The 26,882-nt window shown below is 41.5% G+C and overlaps 3 protein-coding genes across 3 annotated transcripts; all 3 read left to right on the top strand.

The window, feature by feature from the left end:
- The first annotated feature begins 863 nt into the window (after window positions 1–863).
- On the top strand, window positions 864–1,322 carry LOC147632373 (dirigent protein 6-like). The gene has a single exon (XM_086806960.1). It carries the CDS (start codon window positions 864–866, stop codon window positions 1,320–1,322), a length of 459 nt encoding a protein of 152 aa, XP_086663086.1.
- A 6,905-nt stretch (window positions 1,323–8,227) lies between these two features.
- On the top strand, window positions 8,228–10,818 carry LOC147632372 (uncharacterized). The gene is made up of 3 exons (XM_086806959.1): window positions 8,228–8,630; window positions 8,738–9,106; window positions 10,726–10,818. The coding sequence occupies exons 1-3, from the start codon at window positions 8,301–8,303 to the stop codon at window positions 10,816–10,818; spliced, it is 792 nt and encodes a 263-aa protein (XP_086663085.1). The 5' UTR covers window positions 8,228–8,300.
- Window positions 10,819–13,989: 3,171 nt separating this feature from the next.
- LOC147632371 (dirigent protein 6-like) lies at window positions 13,990–14,860 on the top strand. Its single transcript, XM_086806851.1, has one exon. It carries the CDS (start codon window positions 14,172–14,174, stop codon window positions 14,733–14,735), a length of 564 nt encoding a protein of 187 aa, XP_086662977.1. The 5' UTR covers window positions 13,990–14,171; the 3' UTR covers window positions 14,736–14,860.
- Window positions 14,861–26,882: the final 12,022 nt, after the last annotated feature.

Below are 26,882 nucleotides of genomic sequence, written 5' to 3'. Positions count from 1 at the left end.
GATTTTATTGTAGGTGCATTGAATAATGCCACTGACGTGGCATTATTTAACGCAAGACCTTAGGTACCCCTTGCACGTCTCACCATTCTCCACCTCGCGAGACCGCCTCCACGTCCTTTCCTCTCCATGTCTTGCCATTCTCCCGCTCGCCCACCTCCACAACCCATCAGCGATGTCATGCTCGTCGACTGCCCCTCCTCTCCTACTCCACGTCTCTCCCTCCTCCTCACTGACCACCTTCCACGTCTTTCTCCCCCTCAATCAACCTCCAAAACCCACCCCACTCAACGCGCCCAACAAGCACCCCCACTTCCTCCTCCTTATGGCTCGGCGGAACTCAGAGAGAGAACAGTCCATCGTCAAGGACGTTGGTCTAATAGAGAGAGCGGTTAGGCATACAACATGCAGGAGCAAGCACAAGAGAGACTTTGAGGAAACCCCACACAATGTGGCTATGCATTCTAAAGAAAAGCAATCAAACTAATAATCACCATTCCTCAAAATAATTAATTAACCACAAAAAAGAACATTAATCAAACCTACAAAAGACGCACACAAATTAATTGATGCCCACAAAAAAACATTTTGGGGCCTTATTGCTCGTAGCTTGATGCTCCTTTCATAGTAAGCACAACCAAACAAAAACCCACTAGCGTTGACGGATTGGCCGGCCCAATTTGCCGGCTTTGTACTTTATATATATATATATATATATATATATATATATATATATGGGAGCCTACTGCACATCGTATCAAGTCCTCCTTAGATTTCCCAAATATTAATAATTTTCCTGTAGGCTGATCAAGCGAGCTACTGTTGTGTGATCACCGCTGTATTCAAAAGCCCCAGCTACCAGCAATATGGCCAGCCGCTGGCTCCTCGCATCATGCCTGCTACTGGCGCTGATCAGCTTCAACGCCACGCCGGCGTCTTGCCACAACAAGAAGATCAAGGCCGGCCCGTCCCACTACAGATTCTACCTCCACAACACCGTGTACAGCACGGCCGTACTGACGCTGGGCGCCTCCAACCGCTCGGCGTCGGCTGGGGTGGCGCAGGGCTTCTACGTGCTGGACAGCCAGAAAGGCTTCGTGCTCTTCCACACCTTCACCGCCACCATCGACGATGGCACCTACAAGGGCACCCTCACCATCATGGGCCAAATCGTGGAGGCCCAGGAAGTGCGCACCCTCACCGTCGTTGGCGGCACCGGCGACTTCCTCCTCGCGCGCGGCCTCGTCACCAATCGCCTCGTCGAGATCGTGCCGGTTATGCCTGCCCGATGGATCCTCTCCTTTGATCTCGACCTCTACTACTAGACCACTTGTGCCTGTCTTCCTCAATAACTCATTGCTTTTTGCACCAATAACTCACCTTAGGCCTTGCTTTTTTTTCTTTAATTAAAAACCAAGAACCTATAAGGCCCCGCCACATCTTCTAGACGCCACCAAAACATCAGTATTCTTTATTCTTCTAACTATGATCTCAAATGCCTAGTCAAGTAAAAGAAGTACATTTACATCAAGTGAGCTTCTCAACACACATTCCCAACACCTCCAGGTTTCATATCAGAGCACTGCTAGAAAAAAATGTTTTTTTCAACCCTTAAAATTAAAGGCAATGCGTAGGCTTATTTAACTGGGATTTAGACTTGAAAATCACTAGAAATCGTACTATTGCCGGGATTTATAACTAAAATATGCAAATTTAACCATTAAAATTAAAGGCAACATGAAATTTCAACCGGGATTTCTAAGTTTTAGCCGGGAAAATTACACTACGAACTGGGTTATGTGAGCACCGAATCAGAGCATGAAATACAACACTAAACGTACAACTTTTGATTCAAGAAAATAAAAAGGGGTACCCACTAGGCGTGTTTATTTTTAAACGAGAGTACAGTACATAAACGTGCATGTGTTCAAGACTCGTTAGGTGTATAAAACTAAATGTCTTTTATCTCGTGTGCCCCTTGTTGAGGGCATCCTATATAGCTCCTTACAACCTCCTATTAAGCCTTGAAAATCTTCAAGCCACTTTGATACTTTGGTTCTAGACTTGTAGGAACATCTTTGTTTAGTCCTAATCATTAATCCCAACACACATCAGCTAATATTTCATAATCTATGCAAGAGAACAAAATATGAGTCCTCCATACCTTGGCTAAGGTCTAAAAATACCGATACGTGCGTTGATACCTGCATCTATACACGCGTTTCTTTAATTTAGATGCGCTTATAGACGCGTAATTGTCAATTTTGATGCATTAATACACGCGTATTTTACAGAGTATCCGCGTAGATACACGCGAGTTTTAGCAGTTCTGACGCATTTATACACGCGAACAGAGAGCAAAAAAAAAAATCCAGAGAGTGCTATTTGGTGCCTGAATACTGTTCCAGCATTCCAGCACCCAATAGCACTCTCTGGATTTTTTTTTTTGTGCATTAGACCATCCACGAAGAACATATGCACGAGGGAGATTAAGACAAGAACGACATGAATGCATACATTGTCAATACACGATTCAAGACAGACATGAATGTAATACTATCGATCAATCAATTCAATATTACTATCAAAATTTCATACATGTATACAAGGGAGTCCATATCTCGAAGTAGCCCATGGCTTCAGTTTACAAAAATATATATACAATCACATCCTCAATATGGAATGTGATACTATAAGTCTGAGTACTACTCAGACCCAGATGATGACTCGGTGCTCCCTCCATGCTCAGATGAGCTCACATCGGTCGGAATGTCCGATGAGTAGTGCTCACGTCCACCCTCTGCAGTGGCGGCCGGTGGATCATCAGCTGCTTGTGCCTGTTCAAGTAATATATAGTATATAAGTATATATATATGTAATTCAATAAACCAAAATCATTCGTTTAGAATTTTCAAGTACCTGTCGACCGTATGGTCTCATGGCCATCTCAAACTGCACGTCCGTAATACGTCCCTCGGCTCTGAAGATGGCCCACATGTCACGTCTGCTATGCCGGCGAGCATACGCAGTATCGTGGGTTATGGGCTTCCTCCCCGTAACCCGTCGCTGTATCATAATCAACACAATTTGTAAGATTAAAACAATCATAGAATCGATGAATTAAGTAAACAATCAAATAAAGTGGCAAGATACTTACGAACTCTGCCTCCCATGACTCGACGCCGCCAGATCCGAAATGCGAAGATCCAATGGTCTCCATCTGGATCCGTCGTGCCTCCACATGCTGCCTGCTCTTCACGCCACCCTCTGCTCGTTTCTTTGCCTCCTTCCACTCGCGTTTGTGCGCAGTGGGCAGGTTTCTCGGCAGGATAGCCACCCGCAGCTACATTTAGCCGGTCATCGTACGCGAGTTTTTTAAGGTGAGATCTTTTATTACTTAAGATCTCCCTTATTCGCGTCCTTCCCCATACATCCGAGAATGTAGCATGTGGGGGATTGGGGTACCGACTATGTACAGCCTCTATCACGTCCCCAACTAATCGGCTATTTTGATCTTTAAATTTAATAAAATAATTTCTATATGAGTTTGATACTACCCCACGCATGTACTCCATTACCTCCCTCCCCCTCGCATCCATCACTATCCCGCCCCTATCCGTCACATCATAGCAGACCACTCTCTCCATCTCTCTCATCTCCTCCTCTTCCGAACTGTCTCCTCTAACTCTTCTCCCTCTATCTCCTCTCTCACCGCGTGCCCTACTACCTCCCCCACCTCCCCCACCTCCCCCACCAAAGCACCCGCCGCATCCTCCACTCCCACTCTTCCTACTGCTGCGGGTGGAGTCACGACTGGGGGATTGTCTACGTGACGGTGGCTGTGAGCCCTGACGTGACGGTGGCTCTGAGGGAGCACGTGATGGTGGCTGTGAGGGTGTACATGAGTGTGTCTGGGACGAGGTATGTCTCCTCGGTGGACGTGGAAGAGGAGAAGCTGCATGCCGTCTCGTTGGACTCGGAGGAATAGACGGCACTGTGCCCTGGATACTCGCGGTAGGGGTATAGACACAAGGCAGGGAAGGAGGGGGATGGGCATACATATACTCTGTAAGCTCAACCGGACCAGGATGGCACCCAAAATGATTCAGCATCTCCATCAGCCAATTGCTGTACGCAAATGGATCGGATGAAGAACCTGGAATATCCATAAAGAACCTGCAACAAACATCTTCATGTACATCATGGGCTGTCTCTTGACTCACACAAATATCATCATTCAAGTCAGTTGTGTTGCCTGCAAATCATGAATTCTGAAACGCAGTCTCGTGTATACACCCGTGCAGAAACGCGTGTATACACCCGTCAGAAAACGCGTGTATACACCCGTCCAGAAACGCGTGTATATCCGCGTGAACAGACTCTGCAGACAGATTACACGCGTTTCTACATGCGACCTACGAAAAAAAAATTTCAAAAGGACCGACCCCCGACAAAGACAAAGTGTCCTTATAAAAGGACCATTGTCGCCCCTGTCAGAATCATTCACCCAATCGTGTGCACAGAAGCAAAAGGACGGAGACAAACCCAAAAAGCAAAGAGCAAATAGCATAAACAAATCTGAGGAAAGAGACAAGGCACAGGACAAACTGACTCACCTCTGAAAAAGTGAGTCTTCTCTGCTCCTTCTCTGCTCCCTCCTTCTCCCATGTGTGCTCCTTTCTCTGCTCCCTCCTTGCTGTTGGAAGAGGCGAAAACGCAAGCAGTGTTGATATGTTAGTTCAAAATCTATATTTGGGGAAGGCGGGCTATTTTTAGTTTAAACATACCGTCGCGTTTATAAATGCGTGTATATTCGCGTGTATGATATTTTAGCTGCGTTTATACACGCGTTTTGCAGAAGTTACCCGCGTTAATACACGCGATTTTTAGGAAGTAGCCGCGTTAATACACACAATTTTTAGAAAATAGCCGCGTCAATACACGCGATTTTTATACTTTCATTAAAAACCTATTATGATTTTATGTTTTCTGGTTTGTACACAGGATGTCATCAACCTCTTCAAGCAGTTCTGGGGAAGATGAGACAATGCGTCATCGTAATCGCGATGTGTGGTTGGGACAACGGATCAAATGTATGTGTAATCGATGTCAAGGATGCATTGTACGAGCACGTCGAATTACCTTGAATCACATCTCCATGTATGGAGAATGGAATCAAACAGGTTTAGAGGTGAGTAGATGTAAATTGATGGTATTCAAATGACTCATGGTATCCAAATTAAATTAATAGAGTTGTAATATATAAACTCTAATTGAAGCAGGATGCAGTACCACACCCTAACATGGTACCCTACGCGCGACGAGAGCACGTAAAGCGTCGACGAGATGATGCTGGAGCTTCGGGATATATTGTCAGAGATGAGTGGGAAAGGGATGACAATAGCCCTGCACCCCACGAAGTTGTGGAAGAGGAGGTGCTTGATGATATGGTGCGGAATCTTTTTAAGGATGATCCCAAAGGTATGGACGACGATGATATGGAACAAGAGCATCTTTATAAGGCTTCATCGACACCGGTGTTTGAAGGGTGCACATTCTCTGTTTTACGTGCTTCACTTGAACTACTTAATATACAAACAGTTTATGGATGGAGCAATGCAAGTCTTGACGCATTGTTGAAGTAAGCATTCTAACTTACAAATTTGAATTAGTGGTTTAAGGTTTAGGATTTAAGACTAATTATAATTGATGAAATTCGATGCAGGCTATTATCAAACATGCTTCCAAAGGAAAATAGACTCCACCTCAAGAGACATAGCGAGGCGTGACATCTCTTGGAGGACTGGATTATGATAAAATACATGCATGCGTCAATGATTGCATTTTCTTTCGTGGGACGCATAAGGAGGCTCTACATTGTCCCACTTGTGGTGAAGCAAGGTACAGAACAAATATGAAGAGTTTTGATGTACCTCGTAAAGTCTTGCGACACTTTCCTATAATTCCTCGCATCAAACACATGTTCAAGTGCAAATCCATAGCAGAGCTCATGTCATGGCATTCCTCACATCGATCGGATGATGGCATGTGGAGAATTCCCGCAGACACTCTTGCTTGGAAGCATATTGAAGATGAGTGGCCCAGCTTTAAAACAGAGCCCAGAAACTTGAGACTTGGCCTGGGTATGGATGGAGTGAATCCATTTGGTTTCAAAAGCACCGCATACAGCGTGTGGCCAGTTGTGTTGGTGAATTACAACCTTCCACCATCAATGGCGATCAAGAAGGGACATCTTATGTTATCCCTTCTAATTCCAGGGAAACATTAAGTCAAGCATATGGATGTTTATCTTGAACCATTGATTGATGAGTTGGAGGAACTATGGAGAGGTGTTGCGGTGGTGGACATTAGTAGGCCTCCCTCCTCTCGACACTTCGACTTAAAAGCAGTGTTGATGTGGACAATGCATGACTTTCCAGGATACAGCGATTGTTCTGGTAAGAATTCTAATTACCTCCCTACTCTATTACTATTGGCTATATATATTAATTAGACGGTTTGACTTTATTATTCTAACTTTTATTTATATTTTAACAGGTTTGAAAACATCGAGTAAACATGCATGTCCTGTTTGTGGCCCTTCATTAGTACATGAGTATGCTGACGGTTTGTGTAAGACTATATTCGATAATCATCATCGATTTCTCCCCTCAGATCATCCTAAATATGTTGCTAGTAAGAGTAACATTCCTCCACAAACACTTCGTGCAAAAGATTGGAAGCGTATTTGGGAGTCTACAACTATTCTTCCTCCAGATGGCATGAACAGGTATAGTGATGTTTTTTCAATCTTGTTTTGTGTAGTCTCTAATTGGATTAAAGGTCACATAGAGCAATCCCTTGTGTAGGTACTCCATTTTTTTTCGGCTGCCATATTGGACCCATCTTAAGATCGACCATCTTCTTGATCCCATGCACATCTTCAAGAATGTGGGATCTGGTATTTGGGAACATATTATTGGTAAACGAGACAATGTTAGCGTACGTGAGGACTTGCGGGTTGCAGGACGTATGCATCAAGCTTGGCCATGAGAGGTGGGTGGGCACGTTCGTCTTCCGCATGCACCATGGATTATATCAAAGAAAGAGGAGAAGCAGGTAAAGCAGGCCATCACCACTTTGCGTACTCCCACTGGATGCATGAGATCATTGAAGGGAGCCTTTACAACCACTAAGAAAAGAGGCGTTGAGCAACTATATGGGTTGAAGTCCCACGATTGGCACAAGATGCTTCAAGTAAGTGTTTTCCAAGTCTTGTACGTACATTGAAATTAAATTTTGTAATGCCATAAACCATACATACATGTGCTGTTATGTGCGCAGTTCATACTACCTACTAGCATCGACCATTGTGCAAATAAGAGTTTGAAAAAATGTATTTATAAGATGGGCGAGCTTGTGAAGTATGTAAAACCCATGCTCAGATCACCCTTCATTATACCTTGCAAAATGAACGTGCATGAGGTATAACGTACTATTTATTTATTTTTCAGATATGTTAGTTCCAAAGCAATTGATCCAGCCACGTTGGATGATGCGCGTGTTATGGCAGTGGAGGTGGTTTGTTTGGTAGAGGAGACTTTTCCGCGAACCATTCTCACAAGTCAACTACATCTCATTGTGCATTTAGTGGACGAAATTGCTTTATGTGGTACTGTGCATGCACGCTCGATGTTCTTCCTAGAGCGCTTCATGAAGACCTTAAAAGACTTTGTGAGGCAAAGTGCAAGGCCTGAAGGAAGCATGGCCGAGCGTTGGTTGATACAAGAGTCTCTTGTATATATTTCAGAATTTCTTGGTCAGGTGGACAGCTCTTTGCCACGACTATGGAGCAATGAAGAGGACTTAAGGATGACCTCTATTGTGCCTCAAGGAAAAGGACAGAGTAAAGTAATTGACAGAACATTGATTGATGATCTCAATTTCACTTGTATCCTTAATAGTGATGTGATGAGCAGATGGGTTACAAGATATGAGGATGCAAAGACAAAAAGGCAAGCAGAAAGAGCTCTCTTTCGGAGGCAACATGGCTCTCGGAAGGCGTACCCTAAGCATCTAGCAACACTTCCGAATGATATCCATGTTGATTGGTTGCATGAGGAAATGGAGAGAGCAGAGAGCGACGAGGGGCTGCATATCACGGCGGAAGAATGGGAGTATGCACGAGGATGCATGTCAAAGGTACATAGAACTAATGTTTTGCATTAGTTGTAAGTGATTTGCTTTTAATATTTATTCACATTGCTTACACAAATATTGCTTCTATTTTGGTCCAGTGCACTATGTTCAATGCTATATGGTGTGAAGGCAAGCATTTTCGAACACAAAGAATTGATGAAAAGAGAAATACACAAGATTGCGGTGTCATTAGTAGCTTTGAGGGAGCTAATGGAAAAATGGATGATTATTGTGGCATAATCCAAGACATATTTAGGCTTGACTTTCGTCGCTTCTTTGTGTATGTTTTGGATGTCAAATGGCAAATGAACGTGGTGGAAAAAGGGCCTGATGCAACGATAAAACGCCATGCAAGTGGATATGTAACTATTGACTCTACAAAGTTCTGGCAAACAAAGAAAGATAGGCTCGTATTGCCACAACAATGTGAGCAGGTATGCATTTTTTTACTAATGTGTTTCATGTACATATATATCTAAGCTCGCGTACACCTTGACTTTTGATATGCTAATTAATTACTGTACTATGTGTATTTGAGTAGGTTATCTATCTACCAATGGTGCATGACATCAAATGGTGGTACGTCATCCCTATTGCACCACGTTCCAAAGTGATGTATAATACATTCACTGATATGGAGCATATGGAGGATGTAACAAGCCGCAATGAAGATGATGTCGAACATGCCATTGAAGATGTTGTGATCGATGATCAAGAAATAAGAGATGATCATGATAATGAGGATGAGCATGCCATTTCTCATGATCATGAGAATGACCCTACCATTGAGGATGATGGTGATGTTGATGAGGATGATCAGGACATCGATACCATTATCAATGGAGTACAGAATATCGATAGTGGAATAAATTTAATCGTAGCCTTACAAATTGATCAAATGGATATTGATGTTGATCGTTTAGCAAGGATGGATCTTATTGAAGATGAGATCGAACCCTAACCAATCCGTCACTGTACGTTCTAAATTGATGACATTTCTATCATCTCATATGCATGATTTATTTTTGAATATATTTCATTGTTGTAAATGCATGTAGTGGGATTGTGTAATGATGTATACTGTAATGTACTATGAGATGGTTTAAAGAAAATAGTTTTTAATTTTGTAAAGGAATTCAGTTTTTCTCTGCCATGCGTGTATTAATCCGTGTATAGTGGCGTGTATTAATCCGTGTATAATAGCGTGTATTAATCCGTGAATATTACCATGTATAGATGCGTGTATTATTGCGTGTATATAAACGCATTTATACACTCGTTGATAAATGCAAACATACACGCGAACTTAAATGCTAAAATACACGCGCCCGATTCTATTCAAATACAGGCGCGACCATACACGCGTTCGTAATTTATCGCGTGTATGAAACGCGTGTATGGCAGCATTGTCTTGTAGTGTAAGTGATGAGGAGGAGGAGCTTGCATATGGTTGTGATCTCCATGTATGTGAGTTAGAGATATCTACGCATTGTCTTTTATGTTGTGCTTTCGTGAATTTATATAATAAAAGTACTTATTTATTGTGCTTGCAGTATCATAAGTTTGGGGCAATTTGGTCACTCGGACGTCACTTTCGAGTAGAAGGAATAGATAAAAAGAGAACAAGGCAAGGACTACCTAAGGAAGAAGCTTCTTGGCAACCCGCCTCTACATTAGAAGCGTTTAAAGGGTTGTTGGATGCTATTTGGAAGTCCAACAAGGGTCAAGATTAGTGAATTAGCTTGCTGGAAATTTTTGTAAATTCATTGTGGCAGCCCTATATCCTTGGGTTTTGGATGCTCAGATGTTTAGAAGCTACACAAGGTTCTTATGACATTATGGGGTAGACATTATGACTTGTTTTGAAGGCTTCAGTGTGAGGAAGAGCTTCATCAATTATAGTTTTCTTATGAGTACGGGTGGTTCAGATTCATTTCCATATGATCCGAGTGGATGCTATGCACACGATGGATATATGTAAATTTATACATTTGCACATGGAGTTGATGGATTTCTTTTTGACCCACTTGGATCAAAGAGGAGTGAAGGGGAAGACGTAAAGAATGGAAGTGAATTTCCTTTTGATCTGGGTGGATCAAAAGAAGAGTGAAGTTGCCTATGTGTGGTCATCATGACAAGGATAATCCAGGTGGATCAAAGAAGAGTAAAGTTTCCTATGTGTGTTCATCATGACAAGTATAATATGTGCAAGTATATTAGAGATTGACGGCATACATAAATGGAATGGGTGGCACATGTTTTAGCTGATAGTGGGACATATCAAAGATGAATTGCAAATCGGTATGCAAAGATGTGAGTTTGATACTCACAAGTGAGCTTCCTATGAATGAGGAGGGCATAATTGTGTATATGCTAGAAGCAATTTTGGATACAAGATCAAGCGTCCTTCACAATTATACATTAGTGGATTATTTGGTCAAATGGCGAGGACTACCTAAGGAAGAAGCTCCTTAGCAACCCGCCTCTACATTAGAAGGGTTTAAAGGGTTGTTGGATGCATTTTGAAAGTCCAACAAGGGTCAAGAACAACGAATTAGCTTGCTGGAAATTTCTGCAAATTCATTGTGGACAGCCCTATATCCTCGGGTTTTGGATGCTTAATGCTTGGAAGCTACACAAGGTTCTTATGCCATTATGGGGTAGACATTATGGCTTGTTTTGAAGGCTTCTTGGGCAGTTTACAGCCATATACATGTAATTTTGGCTTCCCATACATGGTGTGAGCATGAGCTTGAAGCTTGACATGAGTCCATTCACATATACTCCATCCATGTGGATTGTGGTCGTACATACCAATGGTTTTGAGGACAAAACGTCTCGGGTGGGAATGGTTTGTAAGAAAGTGGATGGTCTCATATGAATATTGGGCTCAAGGCCAATGGACCATGCCCATGGACAATAATAATTATAGTGTGAAAGGGGTGGTCATGTATATATACCAACATAAGCCATAATTGGGGGCTAACTGGGATAATCGCTTTCCTAATGGAAATTACCCTTTCTTTTCCTAATCATAGACTAATATCTTTCATCTTTGCTAATCTTTGCTGAATCCACGTTTTCTAGGCTAATCTAGGCTAATGAGGCTAGCTACTTTCTTTCATTGAGTGCCTAAGATAGAGAGAGAGAGAGAGAGAGAGAGAGAGAGAGAGAGAATAATATGAGGTGAGGGACAAATCAGGGAGAAAGGGAGGGAGATAAGGTGTGTGTGTGTGTGTGTGAGAGAGAGAGAGAGAGAGAGAGAGAGAGAGAGAGAGAGAGAGAGAGAGAGAGAATGACATGCCAGCACATGCAAAGAAAATAATAAAGACAAACATACTAGTAAGAGAGGGAGAGACAGATTGTAGACAAGCAAAGGGAAAGAGAGAGAGAGAGAGAGAGAGAGAGAGAGAGAGAGAGAGAGAGAGAGAGAGAGAGAAGGGAAGAGATATGCTAGTAAATAAAAGGAATATTAAAATCAAAATAGTAAAAGAGGGAGAGAGAGAGAGAGAGAGAGAGAGAGAGAGAGAGAGAGAGGGAGGGGGAGCGGGAGGTGCAAGGGGAGGGAGAGAGGGAGCGGGAGGTGCAAGGGGAGGGACGAAAAGAGAGATGCCCTTGACAAGGCAAGGTAAAAAATATTTAGTATACGCAACATGAAGAACTAATATAACCAAACACGCTTATTTGTTTTCATCTTTTCTATATATTATACTCATAGTTAATTTGATTCATATTATACTCATATTACACGGGATCAGCTCAGCCGTTGTAAAATTACATTGGCCTCTTGCTTCTTCTGCACGACATGCACTGAAACAGTTATGCATCTGTTCATGAGTTGTCCAGTGGCCCATCAGATTTGGTCTTTTGTCTCTCGCGTTTGGGAGGCAGTAGAGAGGTCTACTGTTTTGGCTCATCAGTGGATATTTGGGATTTGTCCTCAAGTCATTACTTCGGACAGTCACCTTGTGATATTCCATTTCCTTAGATGGACAGGACTTTGGCATATTTGGACTACATGGAATGGGTTCATCTTTGATTCCTTGTCTGGAATACATGGGCACATTCTACGTATCCGCGGTTTGCTGCTTTGGCAGTTTTCTTCTCTTCTCTCAGCTCAGCTACTACTAGATGCAGATGTTATTTCGTTATGGTCTACGGCAGCTTGGCTGACTCATCTTTGATGCTTTTGTCTGGGATGCTTATTTGGCTAGGAGGCTTTCTTATTAGTGTACAGGTTTGCATGGTCATGATCCTTTCGAGGATCTTTTGTGGGGGTTTTTTTGGGGCCATAGGTTCTGTGTGAGCCATGTGGCTGATGTACATTTTTTACATATAATATAAAACACCATTTCACGAAAAAGAGAGAGAGAGAGAGAGAGAGAGAGAGAGAGAGAGAGAGAGAGAGAGAGAGAATGACATGCCAATTACACATGCAAAGAAAATAATAAAGACAAACATACTAGTAAGAGAGAGAGAGAGAGAGATGGTAGACATCAAAGGGAGAGAGAGAAAGATGGTAGACAAGCAAAGGGAGAGAGAGAGAGAGAGAGAGAGAAGAGAAGAGATATGCTGATAAATGAAAGGAATAATAAAAGCAAAATAGTAAAAGAGGGAGAGAGAGAAGAGAAGAGAAGAGAAGAGAAGAGATATGCTGATAAATGAAAGGAATAATAAAAGCAAAATAGTAAAAGAGGGAGAGAGGGAGAGAGAGAGAGAGAGAGAGAGAGAGGGAGGTGCAAGGGGAGGGAGAAAAAGAGAGACGCCCTTGACAAGGCAAGGTAAAAATTATTTAGTATATGCAACATGAAGAACTAATATAACCAAACATGCTTATTTGTTTTCATCTTTTCTTTATATTATACTCACAGTTTGATTCATATTTGTTTTCTATATATTATGCTCATAGGTGAATACTCAGATTTTATTGTAGGTGCATTGAATAATGCCACGTTAGGTGCATTGAATAATGCCACTGACGTGGCATTATTTAACGCAAGACCTTAGGTGCCCCTTGCACGTCTCACCATTCTACACCTCGCGAGACCGCCTCCACATCCCTTTCTCTCCATGTCTTGCCATTCTCCCGCTCGCCCACCTCCACAACCCATCAGCGATCTCATGCTCGTCCGACTGCCCCTCCTCCTACTCCACGTCCCTCCCTCCTCCTCACCAACCACCTTCCACATCTTTCTCCCCCCTCAATCAACCTCCAAAACCCAGCCCACTCAACGCGCCCAACAAGCACCCCCACCTCCTCCTCCTTAAGGCTCGGTGGAACTCCGAGAGAGAACAGTCCATCGTCAAGGACGTTGGTCTAATAGAGAGAGCGGTTAGGCGTACAACATGCAGGAGCAAGCACGAGAGAGACCGTGCGGAAACCCCACACAATGTGGCTATGCATTCTAAAGAAAAGCAATCAAACTAATAATCACCCGAATTATGAGGGTTCACTATTCCTCAAAATAATTAATTAACCACAAAAAGAACATTAATCAAACCTACAAAAGACGCACACAAATTAATTGATGCCCACAAAAAAACGTTTTGGGGCCTTATTGCTCGTAGCTTGATGCTCCTTTCCTAGTAAGCACAACCAAACAAAAACCCACTAGCGTTGACGGATTGGCCAGCCCAATTTGCCGGCTTTGTACTTTATATATAGTATATATATATATATATATATATGGGAACCTACTGCACATCGCCTCCTTAGATTTCCCAAATATTAATATTTTCCTGTAGGCTGATCAAGCGAGTTACTGTTGTGTGATCACCGCTGTATTCAAAAGCCCCCAGCTAACAGCACAAAGTCCTCCTTAGATTTCCCAAATATTAATATATGGGAGCCTACTGCACATCGTATCAAGTCCTCCTTAGATTTCCCAAATATTAATAATTTTCCTGTAGGCTGATCAAGCGAGTTACTCTTGTGTGATCACCGCTGTATTCAAAAGCCCCCAGCTACCAGCAATATGGCCAGCCGCTGGCTCCTCGCATCATGCCTGCTACTGGCGCTGATCAGCTTCAACGCCACGCCGGCGTCTTGCCACAACAAGAAGATCAAGGCCGGCCCGTCCCACTACAGATTCTACCTCCACAACACCGTGTACAGCACGGCCGTGAATAACACCTACTTCACCTCGGTGTACAGTTCGCCCCCTCCGGGCAACTTCTCCAACCCCTTCTCCTTCGGCGTGGTGACCACCTTCGAGGCCCCACTGACGCTGGGCGCCTCCAACCGCTCGGCGTCGGCTGGGGTGGCGCAGGGCTTCTACGTGCTGGACAGCCAGAAAGGCTTCGTGCTCTTCCACACCTTCACCGCCACCATCGACGATGGCACCTACAAGGGCACCCTCACCATCATGGGCCAAATCGTGGAGGCCCAGGAAGTGCGCACCCTCACCGTCGTTGGCGGCACCGGCGACTTCCTCCTCGCGCGCGGCCTCGTCACCAATCGCCTCGTCGAGATCGTGCCGGTTATGCCTGCCCGATGGATCCTCTCCTTTGATCTCGACCTCTACTACTACTACTACTAGACCACTTGTGCCTGTCTTCCTCAATAACTCATTGCTTTTTTCACAGTCTTCCTCAATAACTCACCTTAGGCCTTGCTTTTTTTTCTTTAATTAAAAACCAAGAACCTATAAGGCCCCGCCACATCTTCTAGACGCCCCGATGTAACCAAAACATCAGTATTCTTTATTCTTCTAACTATGATCTCAAATGCCTAGTCAAGTAAAAGAAGTACATTTACATCAAGTGAGCTTCTCAACATACATTCCCAACACCTCCAGGTTTCATATCAGAGCACTCCTCGAAAAAAATGTTTTTTTCAACCCTTAAAATTAAAGGCAATGCGTAGGCTTATTTAACTGGGATTTAGAATTGAAAATCACTAGAAATCGTACAATTGCCGGGATATATAACTAAAATATGCAAATTTCAACCATTAAAATTAAAGGCAACATCAAATTTCAGCCGGGATTTCTAAGTTTCAGCCTAGAAAATTACACTACGAACTGGGTTATGTGAGCACCGAATCAGAGCATGAAATACAACACTAAACGTACAACTTTTGATTCATGAAAATAAAAAGGTGTGCCCACTAGGCGTGTTTATTTTTAAACAAGAGTACAGTACATGAACGTGCATGTGTTCAAGACTCGTTAGGTGTATAAAACTAAACGTCTTTTATCTCGTGTGCCCCTTGTTGAGGGCATCCTATATAGCTCCTTACAACATCCTATTAAGCCTTGAAAATCTTCAAGCCACTTTGATACTTTGGTTCTAGACTTGGTGTAGGAACATCTTTGTTTAGTCCTAACCATTAATCCCAACACACATCAAATAATATTTCATAATCTATGCAAGAGAACAAAATATGAGTCCTCCATACCTTGGCTAAGGTCTAAAAATACCGATATGATCTCAAAACAAGAGCAATGAACTATTTTTTGTACAAAAGACAATCTACGTCACTTATCCTTAGAAGGATAAGAGTTTGTATACAGAGCTATATCTCTTCATAAAAAATAGAGGTAGTTATGTGAACATTTAAAGAAAGACTAACACACACCACTATAGCTACAATACTATACCAGTCTATTTATTATATTACACATGGATCCAACACCACAAGATACTAGCTCCATAATAAGTAAAAGGGAGTGTGAGAAGTGGTTATCATCTCACGGTACGAACACGATCATGAACGTGGCTAGAAATGTGATTATACACGGTGCAGTTATACATGCGGTCAAGCCATGAGGTAGCCATGTATTTAGCCGCATTTTTAGCCATGTATTTAGCTGTATTTTTAGCCGTACTGAAACCCTAGGATAATCTTGAGGGCATAGTTGTAAAACCCTCAGATAATCTTCTAAACCTGAGAGTAGAGCAATGTTGCAAACAATACAAGATAGTTATTACTATCCAAATTCTACTTAAACTTGTCAATCTAACAATCCTCAAAAGTTATATAACAATGAGATAAATATATTGGTAATAATAATTAGTTCGGGTTTCCCCTTACTAATTATGTATTGAATCAAACCCATACATGTCTATGAGTCTATGTTAAGATCCATGGCCCCACATATCAACAAAAGGTCTACACAACTAGAAGCATCATCCTCCACATCACTAGCATCCTCTATTTGCTTCATCATCTTGGACGTGGAAAGCATCTACTTGATTAGTAATTGTGGTGGTGTCTGTTTCCCTCCTGCTTTCTCTGCATTTTGATCTACTTCCAGTGAGGACCAATTAATTTGCATGACATGACTAGCATCTTCTGATGCATTTGCTTCACCATCTTGGACGTAGGAACTATCTACTTGATTGGTAATTAGATGTTGTATCTACTTTTCTCCCTATTCTTTTAAATCTTGATCCATCTACATTTGATCTACTTCCATCAGCTCATCCATAAGCTTCTTAACCTCCTCACTTTGAAATATCATTTTGTATTAATGAGCAATTTGTATGATGTAGCACCACTTAGTACCATTTAGGCTTGGTTCAAACACAATCTATTTAAAGAAACATGAAGAGAATTAATTACATATACAAAAAAAGTGTTTATTACAACCTTCACTTGGAATTTGTCTGATGGTTACATGTTCACAATGTTGAGCTAGCACAAATGTGCTTTTTTCATCTTACCAAATCTTGGTAGAGTCAATTGCCATAAACCCATTTGGATGTCTAATGGTTGTGCATGACGACCTCGACATACACGACGCGGTTATACATGCGATGAAGCCATGAAGTAGCCATGTATTTAGCTGCATTTTTAGCCGTACTGAAAACCTAGGATAATCACGACAGCATAGTCGTGAAACCCTCCGATAATCACGACAGCATAGTCGTGAAACCTTAGAGTAGAGCAGTGCTGCAAGCAATACACGATAGTTATTTACTATCCAAATTCTACTTAAACTTTTTAACCTAACAATCTTGAAAAGTCATATAACAATCATATAATTTTATTGGTTAATTAGTTCGCTTTTCCCTTCACTAATTATGTCTTGAATCAAATCCATACATGTATATGAGTCTATGTTAAGATCTACGGGCCCAATATCAAGAAAAGTTCTATCCCACAACTGGAAGCATCATCCTCCACATCACTAGCATCCTCTATTTGCTTCATCATCTTGGATGTGGAAAGCATCTACTTGATTAGTAATTGTGGTGGTGTATATTTCCCTTTTGCTTCTCCGCATCTTGATCTACTTCTAGGGAGGACCAATTAATTTGTACGACATGACTAGCATCTTTTGATGCATTTGCTTCATCATCTTGGACCTAGGAACTATCTACTTGATTGGTAATTAGATGTTGTATCTACTTTTCTCCTTATTCATCTAAATCTTGATCCAGTTGCATTTGATCTACTTTCATCACCTTATTCATGAGCTTCTTAACCTCTTCATTTTGAAATATCATTTTTTATTGATGAGCAATTTGTATGATGTAGCACCAATTAGTACCATTTAGGCTTGGTTCAAACATAATCTATTTAGAGGAACCTGAAGAGAATTAATTACATATACAAAAAGAGTGTTTATTACGAGATTCCTTGGAATTTGTTTGATGGTTACCTATTCACAATGTTGAGGTAGCACAAATGTGATTTTTTTATCTTACCAAATCTTGGTAGAGTCAATTGCCATAAACCCATTTGGATGTCTGATGGTTGTGCATGAGGACCTCGACATACCACTTTGAACCACTTGACATTCAATATATGAAATTTTTAAGTTGTTAATTGAACCTCCAAGATGTTTTGAATTTTTCCATATTAATCAAGCTTGTCGATTAGAATAATAGTATCTTGCACACTTACTCAGTTTTGATCTTACTCATTAAAATTTACCATGATTTCACAATCTCGGGTTGTTCTCTTTGAATCCACACGTTAGATGTGTATATGTCTTCCTTCATACCACATCACTAGCATCCTCTATTTGCTTCATCATCTTGGACGTGGAAAGCATCTACTTGATTAGTAATTGTGGCAGTGTCTATTGCTCTCCAACTCTCTCTGCATCTTGATCTACTTCCTGTGAGAACCAAATAATTTGTATAACATGACTAGCATCTTCCAATACATTTGCTTCATCATCTTGGACATAGGAACCATCTACTGGATTGGTAATTAGATTATGTATCTACTTTTGTCCCTCTTCATCTGAATCTTGATCCATCTATATTTGATCTACTTTAATCACCTCATCCATGATCTTCTTAACCTCCTCATTTTGAAATATCATTTTTGATTGATGAGCAATTTGTATGATGTAGCACCACTTAGTACCATTTAGGCTTGGTATAAACACAATCTATTTAGAGGAACATGAAGAGGATTAATTACATATACAAAAAGAGTGTTTATTACAACCTTGACTTGGAATTTGTTTGATGGTTACCTATTCACAATGTTGAGGTAGCACAAATGTGTATTTTTCATCTTACCAAATCTTCCTAAAACCGATTGCCATAAACCCATTTGGATGCATGATGGTTGTGCATGAAGACCTCGACATACCACTTTGAACCACTTGACATTCAATATATAAATTTTTGAAGTTAAAATTGAACCTCCAAGATGTTTTGAATTGTTCCATATTAATCAAGGTTGTCGATTAGAATAATAGTATCTTGCACACTTACTCAATTTTGATCTTGCTCATTAAAATTTACCATGATTCTACAATCTCGGGTTGTTCACATTGAACGTATATGTCTTCATATCACATCACTATTGTGAGTTGTTCTCTACATTATGTGGATTAAGTCTTTAGTGTCTCTGCTCTGCTGAGCATGATGTCTATGTATGAGAGAGTGAGTGAGATAGTTAGTGGTGGATAGATGCAAAGTGAGAACTGAGAGAGTGAGAGTGAAGGCTTACACAATAGAGTAGTGTTCTGTGTGTCCCCATGACCATTTGAGGGATGGTGATCATACCTAAAAACTCTAGTGGGTGATTGCGCTTCTCCCACGCCATTGTGTGACTGGTCTCTTACCATCATAGACTACTATCTTGCCATTCCACTAAGAGGGAAATTAGGGAGAAACATGTGGCAATCCTGCTGGGGATTACAACAAACATGCTACTAGGGAAAATGTCCGTTGAGTAGCATTCTACACCATCAGCAGCCAAAGGAAAGTGTAGGTCTACTTAGAATAAGTCTGAAATCATATCATGGAAGGAACTTTCTGGAGAAGACAATATGGAGAATTTCTCACCACACGACCCAACCCTTCAGGCATGTTCTTGGATCCAAGGATGGTGGAAAGTAATGTCTTCCAAGAGACCCTCTAAGAAGCTCACAGCTAGGAGTGCCTCGCACCGTTATAATCAAGAAGGCAATGCTAAAACTTTTGCAACCCCGCATGAGCAAGAAGAAGCATTAGAATTCAGGCACAACTTGGACCACGAAAAGGAGTGCTAAGAGTGAGAAGTCAGGCTCAATCCAAATATAGAAAGCCCAAGAAGTGTGGAGCAACAAAACCGAGAAGAACAACCACAGCAGAACCCCCGAAAAAGGTTCAAGGAAGACATGGCATCGTTAGCCAAAAATTTCCCAGTTTTCTCAGAAGAAAAAGGGGAAAACGAAGGTTTGCATGTGAGGAGGTTTGAGCAATACCAGAAACTGGTCAAACCACGGGATGTGGAAGAGCCAGAGCTGAGTGACATTCGCAGAGATGCTTTCATGAATACCTTCAAAGAAAGAGCCATGTATTGGGTGTCAAGATATCAAGAAAACCATTTCCAAACCTATGAGGAGGTCCTCGCTGCTTTTCTGGGAAGATTCCACACAAAATAAAGTGTGCAACTCAACTCTATGATCAAATGAAAGAGCTCCGAGACAAGAGGATATGGATGTGGAAGCTTATGCAATAAAGCTGCTAAGATTAAGGTAAAGAGTGGCGGAACAAACCTGACCCTCTATGCAAGTTTTTGCTGATTGGTTTATCCAAAGACTTAAGCCAAATATCCATGCAGTAGTCAGCACAAAACAAGAAGAAACTGAAGAGGAGTTCAAGGACTTGGTGGAGCTAGACAAAATGGCTCAAAAAAGAAGTCGGGAAAAGAGACAAAAGAAGAAGCCCGGGAAGAGTGTCACCCACTGAAAAGGATGATTCAAGCGACTCCTGGCATGACTCTCCAGTGGCGGTTAAAAAGAAAGACAAAAAGAAGAGGAGAAACCAAGGACGAGCCAGTGGTTCTACAACCTTCACATGCTATTATTGTCAACCACCTGGACACACCAATACAGAATGTGCCATAAAGAAAAAGCATGATGAAGAAAGACAAGCAAAATTGATGCAGCTCAAAGAAAATCCACCAAGCACCAACATGATGTAGGCAAATGACATATAGAAGGAGGTGCATGACATCTTGGTAGTCGCAAGGACTGAAGCTAATGAATTTGGTGTAGTGATAACCCCGCTTCATAACCAAAACTCACCCCAAGCCTGCAAGAAGGCAACTGTGGACTAGGATTAGTAGAAAAAGGTGAGAATTCAAACTACTAAGAAAATTGAGAGGCAAGGAAAGCAAAAGGAGGATGGCTCACGTGAAATTGTTGTGGATTTCCCGAAAACAAGTGGAAGCAAGCATGTAGAGCACCTCAATAAGGAATTCCTAAAAGAATGCTAGGTGGTTACAAACTAATGTAATATCAATGCTATTGGATAGATAGGTTCAGCTGAGACAAGTGCTGGACTTATGTCCAAGATTCAAGGCCAAAATCATGATGCCAGCACATTGAAGGATTGAGCAAGGAATTAAAGAACTCAATAGAAGAATCCCTAGAATGCAATAATATGTAAGCCGAAGAACCGCCAATATTAGAGATGATGAAGTTGCCAAAGTTACAATTTAATTGAACAATGTACTCATCAACGATCCAGTGCTAGAGTGAGGATCCGAAGTGAATATCATCACCGAGGAAACTGCATTGGGATTGGGTCTCAAGTGGGAGCCCATTCTGTTCAACATAATAATGACATATAATAGGGTAATAGTACCTAAAGGAATCATCAAGAATGTCCCAATTAAAATCAAATAAGTTGACTTCAAGCTCAACGAGTGGTTATTACCACCATACAAAACCACACCAGGTCTTACTAGATGTTATTGGGAAGGCCCTAGTTGAGACATGGCAAGGTGAAGCAAGATTGGGGGGCAGGAACAGAATCACCATCAGAAAAGGAAAGCAAAAAGTGCAGGTTGATCTCTCTGATGCAAGGGGATCAATGAAGCCTGCTCATAGACCAGGCCATGCAGAAACATTCAACATGTCAGAAGGCTTTGATGACGACGAAGCGAACAGAATACTCGGTGAACACCCAGACCTGATGCCCTTATACATGTTAAATGTGGATGAAGTAATAAGGCATTATGCAAAAGCAAAGGGTCAAAATAAGGAGGCACCAGATAATCAAATGAAGAAAGAAGAAGATTCTGAAAAGATAGAGGGCTCAAATTTGAGAAAAAGCTTGTAGGAAAAAGCCTCGAAAGGAATCAAATGGGCTCAGAATTCGGAGCAAGAAGAAGAGATCCATGAGATCCAAGACTAGGTGCAAAAGCAAAAGGAGAACCAGGAACACAATGCCGCAAAAGTAAGCCTTGACAAACTATAGGATGTAAATCTAGGGGATGGAAAAGAAGAAAAGCATGTAAAGATGAGCCTCGAATTGGAAGATGAATTTAAATAGGAGTTGGTATCCTTGCTAAAGGAATACCAAGATGTCTTCACTTGGTTTTACGAAGACATGGAGGGCATTGACCCTAAATTCTTTCAACACAACATCAACTTGAAAGTGGGAGTTATTCCTATCAGACAGTAGAGGTATAGAATGAACCCAAACTATGCAAAACCAGTCAAAGAAGAAATCGATAGATTACTAAGAGTGGGTTTCATAGTGCCAGTGGAAAAAGTTGCGTGGATATCCCCAATCTTGGTAGTCCCTCAAAAGAATATGAAAATAAAAAACGTTGTGAACTACCGCAAGCTGAATGCCATAACTAACTCAGATCCCTTTCCACTTCCATTCACGAACAGTCTCCTTTCTAGATGAGGTAGCCGGAAAGCAGGTGTACTCCTTTGGCTTCAGCGGATACAACTAGGTGAAGATGGCTCCGAAAGACAGAGAGAAGAACTTTGTTCATCTTAACCCTATAGATAGCTATTAAACACTAGCTATGCAACTACCATTTGCCTCCTTCATCTGAAACACTATGCATCTACCATTTTTCTCCTTCATCTTAAACCCTAGGGGTCTATAACTTGTCTCCTTCATCCTAAACACTAGGCATCTACCATTTGTATCCTTTATCTTAAAACTAGGCATCTACCATTTGTCTCCTTCATCTTAAACTAGCCGTCTACCATTTTCCTCCTTCATCTTAAACACTAGGCATTTACCATTTGCCTCCTTTGTCTCAAACACTAGGCATTTGCCTCCTTCATCTCATCATTTAACCTCTTGCGTAAGCCTAAACCTCTTCCTTCCCTCACTAAAAAAATGTAGATTTTAGGGTTTTGATAATATCTCTAACCATACTTAACCAAATCCAAAACTTTTTGGATCAAAACATAGCCCTTTCAATACCTAAGAGGGCTTGCAATATTGCATTGAAAATTAGCAAAATTGGATGCTTCATTAATTGCCAAAAAAACGCAAGAAAACATAAAATTTGATGCCATCTTTAACAATTAGCAAAATTCCATCAAGGTGTGTTTTATTGGGTCAAATCTCTACACACACATAAAATCTTGAAATATTTAACCATTGGAGGGTGAGAATAAAAGCTTTTTTTATTTTTCTATAAGCTTATGGAGCCATTAGTTCTAATATTTTTAATCATTAAGGGTTTAAAACATTCATTAGGGAGTTGCTATTTCATCCCATATCATTATTTTGCAAATACTTTTTGATTCGGTACATGATTTGCATCCTCCAAGAATCACCAATTTTTTGCCTATCTTTTTTAGGGAGAGATTTGCACTAATCATCAAAGTGTATCATTCATCACTAATCTCTATTATAAGGGACTAGAAACTACCTTGGGACTTTATTCTCAGCCAAGTAAGCCCTTCAGCCAACTTTCAACTGTGTTATCTCACCAACCTCAAGTTTGATGAAGATTATATTTTAAGAGTAAGAGCATTTCAAGAGTAAGAGCACCTTATGGTACTAGAATAAAATTTTTGATTCTTCACGGATTTTGCATAATAATCCAATCTTTAGGTGCCAATTTACAAAGATATGAAAGTTTGGGTATAACTTTAGGCTCAGAGTAGCATTAACGCTTCAATCATTGTATGATGATTGCCACATGACTAAAGGTTACTTTAGGTTAAATTAATCCACTAATTACCATGTATGCATCTTCACATAAAGAATATGCCAATTTCATGTCCATTACTTGAACTGGTCTTTCACACAACTATGTTGGGACATGGTCATTCTCTAGTCATGGAGGAGATGCATGCTCAATAGTGGCAATGTGCATTGAGTGGTTTGTGCATTCATAAGTGGGCACAAAAGAGCAAAGATGACAATAACATTCTTAGAGCATGGGAATCGATCAGTTATAAGTATTGGCAAATTCATTATAAACTCATCTCTCTCTCTCTCTCTCTCTCTCTCTCCATAAGGTGATGACACATATGCATAGTGTTATCTACTTCAAAACTAGCAAGGATTTCTCTCCAGAGATCGTTGGGTTCTTCCTTCCCTTGTCTCATCTACTTAAAGCATTCATAATAGGTCTCATCTAAAGGCTAGATCCTCTCCACAAGGGAAACAAATCAAGACTCATTGGAGATGGTAAGAAAGGAAAACAAGTATTTGTTTGGTAAGCTGTGCTAATGTTTATTACATTCACTGGAGTGCACTATAACTACTTAGCTTGAATTATTAAAATTAACAATCTGATCTTAATGATATCTTAGATACATTAAGTGTTATTCTATCAAGATGGATGTAGAACATCCCTAATATGGCCTTTTAGCATGACAACGTGATATTAATGATCTCTTAGATACATTAAGTGTTGCATTTTCAATATGCTATAGAACATCCAATAGCATTAAGTGTTGTGTTTTCAATATGCTATTGGATGTAGAACATCCCTAATATGGCCTTCTAGCATGATCTACCAATGATATTTACCATTAACTCACATTTATTTTATAAAATCCATTCATCAAATCTTTATGGGACCTTGCTAGTTGGGGCAAGTAGTTCACTTTGTTATTTTTTACAAAATCCCAAAGCCTTTGCATTCATCAAATTCATCAACATCTTTTTAGAAATATTTGAAAACCCAAATTAAAATTACAATCAAAAGAAATCTAATTGGAACCTCCATGGTTTCTTCTTCCATAGGTGGATTATGATTTTTGAGGGACCTTGGTGTGGAGGGAGCTTTTGCTGGCAACTATTCTCTCTTAACAATGGCGACATTCTCTCTCCAATACCTCCGCCACTACCTCCTTCCATCTCATCCAACTACCTTCACCACCACCTCTCATCCCAACCCACTTTCTCCCCTCTCCAAACCAAACTTAGCTCCTTCCCTCTCTCTCTCTCTCTCTCTCTCTCTTTTCCACCCTTTTACCTCTTTCTCTCTCTCTCTCTCTCTCTCTCTCTCTCCCTCTCCCACCCTCTTCCCTCTTTCCTTCCTTGCCCTCTCCCTCTCCCTCTCCCACCATTCTTATGCATAATCTCTCCCTCTCATTATCTATCCTTCCCTCGCTCTCTCTCTCTCTCTCCCTATCTCTCCCTCTTCCCTCTCTCTCTCTCCCCCTCTCTTTCTCTCCCACCCTTTTCTCTTTCCCTCTTAGTCTCCCTCTCTCTCCCTCTCCCACCCTCTTCCCTTTCCCTCTCCCTCTCCCTCTCCCTCTCCCTCCCTCTCCTACTCTCTCCCTCTCCCTCTCCCTCCTACTCTCTTCCCTTTCTCTCTCCCTCCTCTCCCTATCCCACCCTCTTCCTTCTCTCCTCTCCATCTCCAACCCTCCCTATGCATAAATTCTGCTTCCCTATATCTCTCCCACTTCCCCCCTCTCTCCTTCTCTCTCCCTCCTCTCCCTTTCTCTCCCGCCCTCTTCCCTTTCCCTCTAAATCTCCCTCTCTCTCCCTCTCCCACCCTCTTTCCTTTCCCTCTCACTCTCCCTCTCCCTCTCTCTCCCTCTCCCACCCTCTTCCCTTTCTCTCTCCCTCCTCGCCTCCCTATCCCACCCTCTTCCTTCTCTCCTCTCCTCTCCATCTCCCACCCTCTCTCCCTCTCTCTCTCCCTATCCCACCCTCTTCCTTCTCTCCTCTCCATCTCCCACCCTCCCTATGCATAAACTCTGCTTCCCTATATTTCTCCCACTTCCCCCCCCCCCTCTCACTCTCCCTCTCCCTCTCTCTCCCTCTCCCACCCTCTTCCCTTTCTCTCTCCCTCCTCGCCTCCCTATCCCACCCTCTTCCTTCTCTCCTCTCCATCTCCCACCCTCCCTATGCATAAACTCTGCTTCCCTATATTTCTCCCACTCCCCCCCCCCTCTCTCCCTCCTCTCCCTTTCTCTCTCCTTCTCCCTCTCTCTGCTTCTCCCACCCTCTGCTTCTCTCTCTGCTTCCCTATATTTCTCCCACTTCCCCCCCCTCTCTCTCCCACTTCCCCCCCCTCTCTCTCCCTCCTCTCCCTTTCTCTCTCCTTCTCCCTCTCTCTACTTCTCCCACCCTCTTCTCCCTCTCTCTCTCTCTCCTTCCTTTGCCTCTCCCTCCCTCCCATCCTCCCTCCATTCCTCTCACTCTCTCACCTTCCCTATGCATAATCTCTCCTTCCCTCTCTCTTACTCATCTTCAACCCTTCTCCCTCCCTTTGTCCATCTCTCTTTCACCTCATCATAATCTCTCTCTCTCTCTCTCTCTCTCTCTCTCTCTCTCTCTCTCTCTCTGTGCATGTCAGTACTTGTTGCACGTGCTTGCATTTTCATGACATTGCGTGCCCTTTATTATTCTTTTTGCATGTGAATGCATGTATATTCCATTAATTACATGCATTGCATGGCATGGCATTGCATTTGGATGTTATTACATATGCATGCCATTGCATTAGATTGGATGGTACTACTTGCCATTTGTATAATGTTGCATGTCATTTGCATAGTGTTGCATATATTATTACATGTCATTGCATGCACTTGCATAGTGTTGCATATGATTACATGTCATTGCATATGATTACATGTCATTGCATGCACTTGCATAGTGTTGCATGTCATTGCATACTTTTTCATGTGATTGCATGACATTGTATGTGACTTCATGTCATTGCAATGCCAGTATAATTAACAAGGTGAATAAAATACAAAATTATACGTACAAGTTAATTTCATTCTAGGAAAGATATTACATTGACTTTGCATACTATTTCATAAAAGACAATGAACAATGTAAAATTGTAAAGGTTATTAATATAGATAATTATGGGTAAAAGATATTTTATTCCAAAAACGATATTACATCGGGCTTATATATTTTTTCCTAAAACAATCAATAATGTTAAATTGACAAGGTGAATAATAATCACAATTATAATTAAAAGATGATTTTATTCTAAAAAGGTTTTTTCACCAGCCTTACATATTATTTCCTAAAGACAACATGACATA

Source organism: Cibotium barometz, chromosome 13 (assembly GCF_041138505.1).
Source record: "Cibotium barometz isolate CiBa-2024 chromosome 13, ASM4113850v1, whole genome shotgun sequence".
NCBI lineage: Eukaryota > Viridiplantae > Streptophyta > Polypodiopsida > Cyatheales > Cibotiaceae > Cibotium > Cibotium barometz.
This window is presented reverse-complemented; position numbering and strand designations above follow the sequence as displayed.

Coding starts and splice junctions, on each gene's coding strand:
- LOC147632372 (XM_086806959.1), top strand. CDS start 8,301: ATGTTCAATGCTATATGGTGTGAAGGCAAGCATTTTCGAACACAAAGA. Junction 8,631..8,737: donor TGCCACAACAATGTGAGCAG/GTATGCATTTTT, acceptor GTATTTGAGTAG/GTTATCTATCTACCAATGGT. Junction 9,107..10,725: donor TTGATCAAATGGATATTGAT/GTTGATCGTTTA, acceptor GCATTTTGAAAG/TCCAACAAGGGTCAAGAACA.
- LOC147632373 (XM_086806960.1), top strand. CDS start 864: ATGGCCAGCCGCTGGCTCCTCGCATCATGCCTGCTACTGGCGCTGATC.
- LOC147632371 (XM_086806851.1), top strand. CDS start 14,172: ATGGCCAGCCGCTGGCTCCTCGCATCATGCCTGCTACTGGCGCTGATC.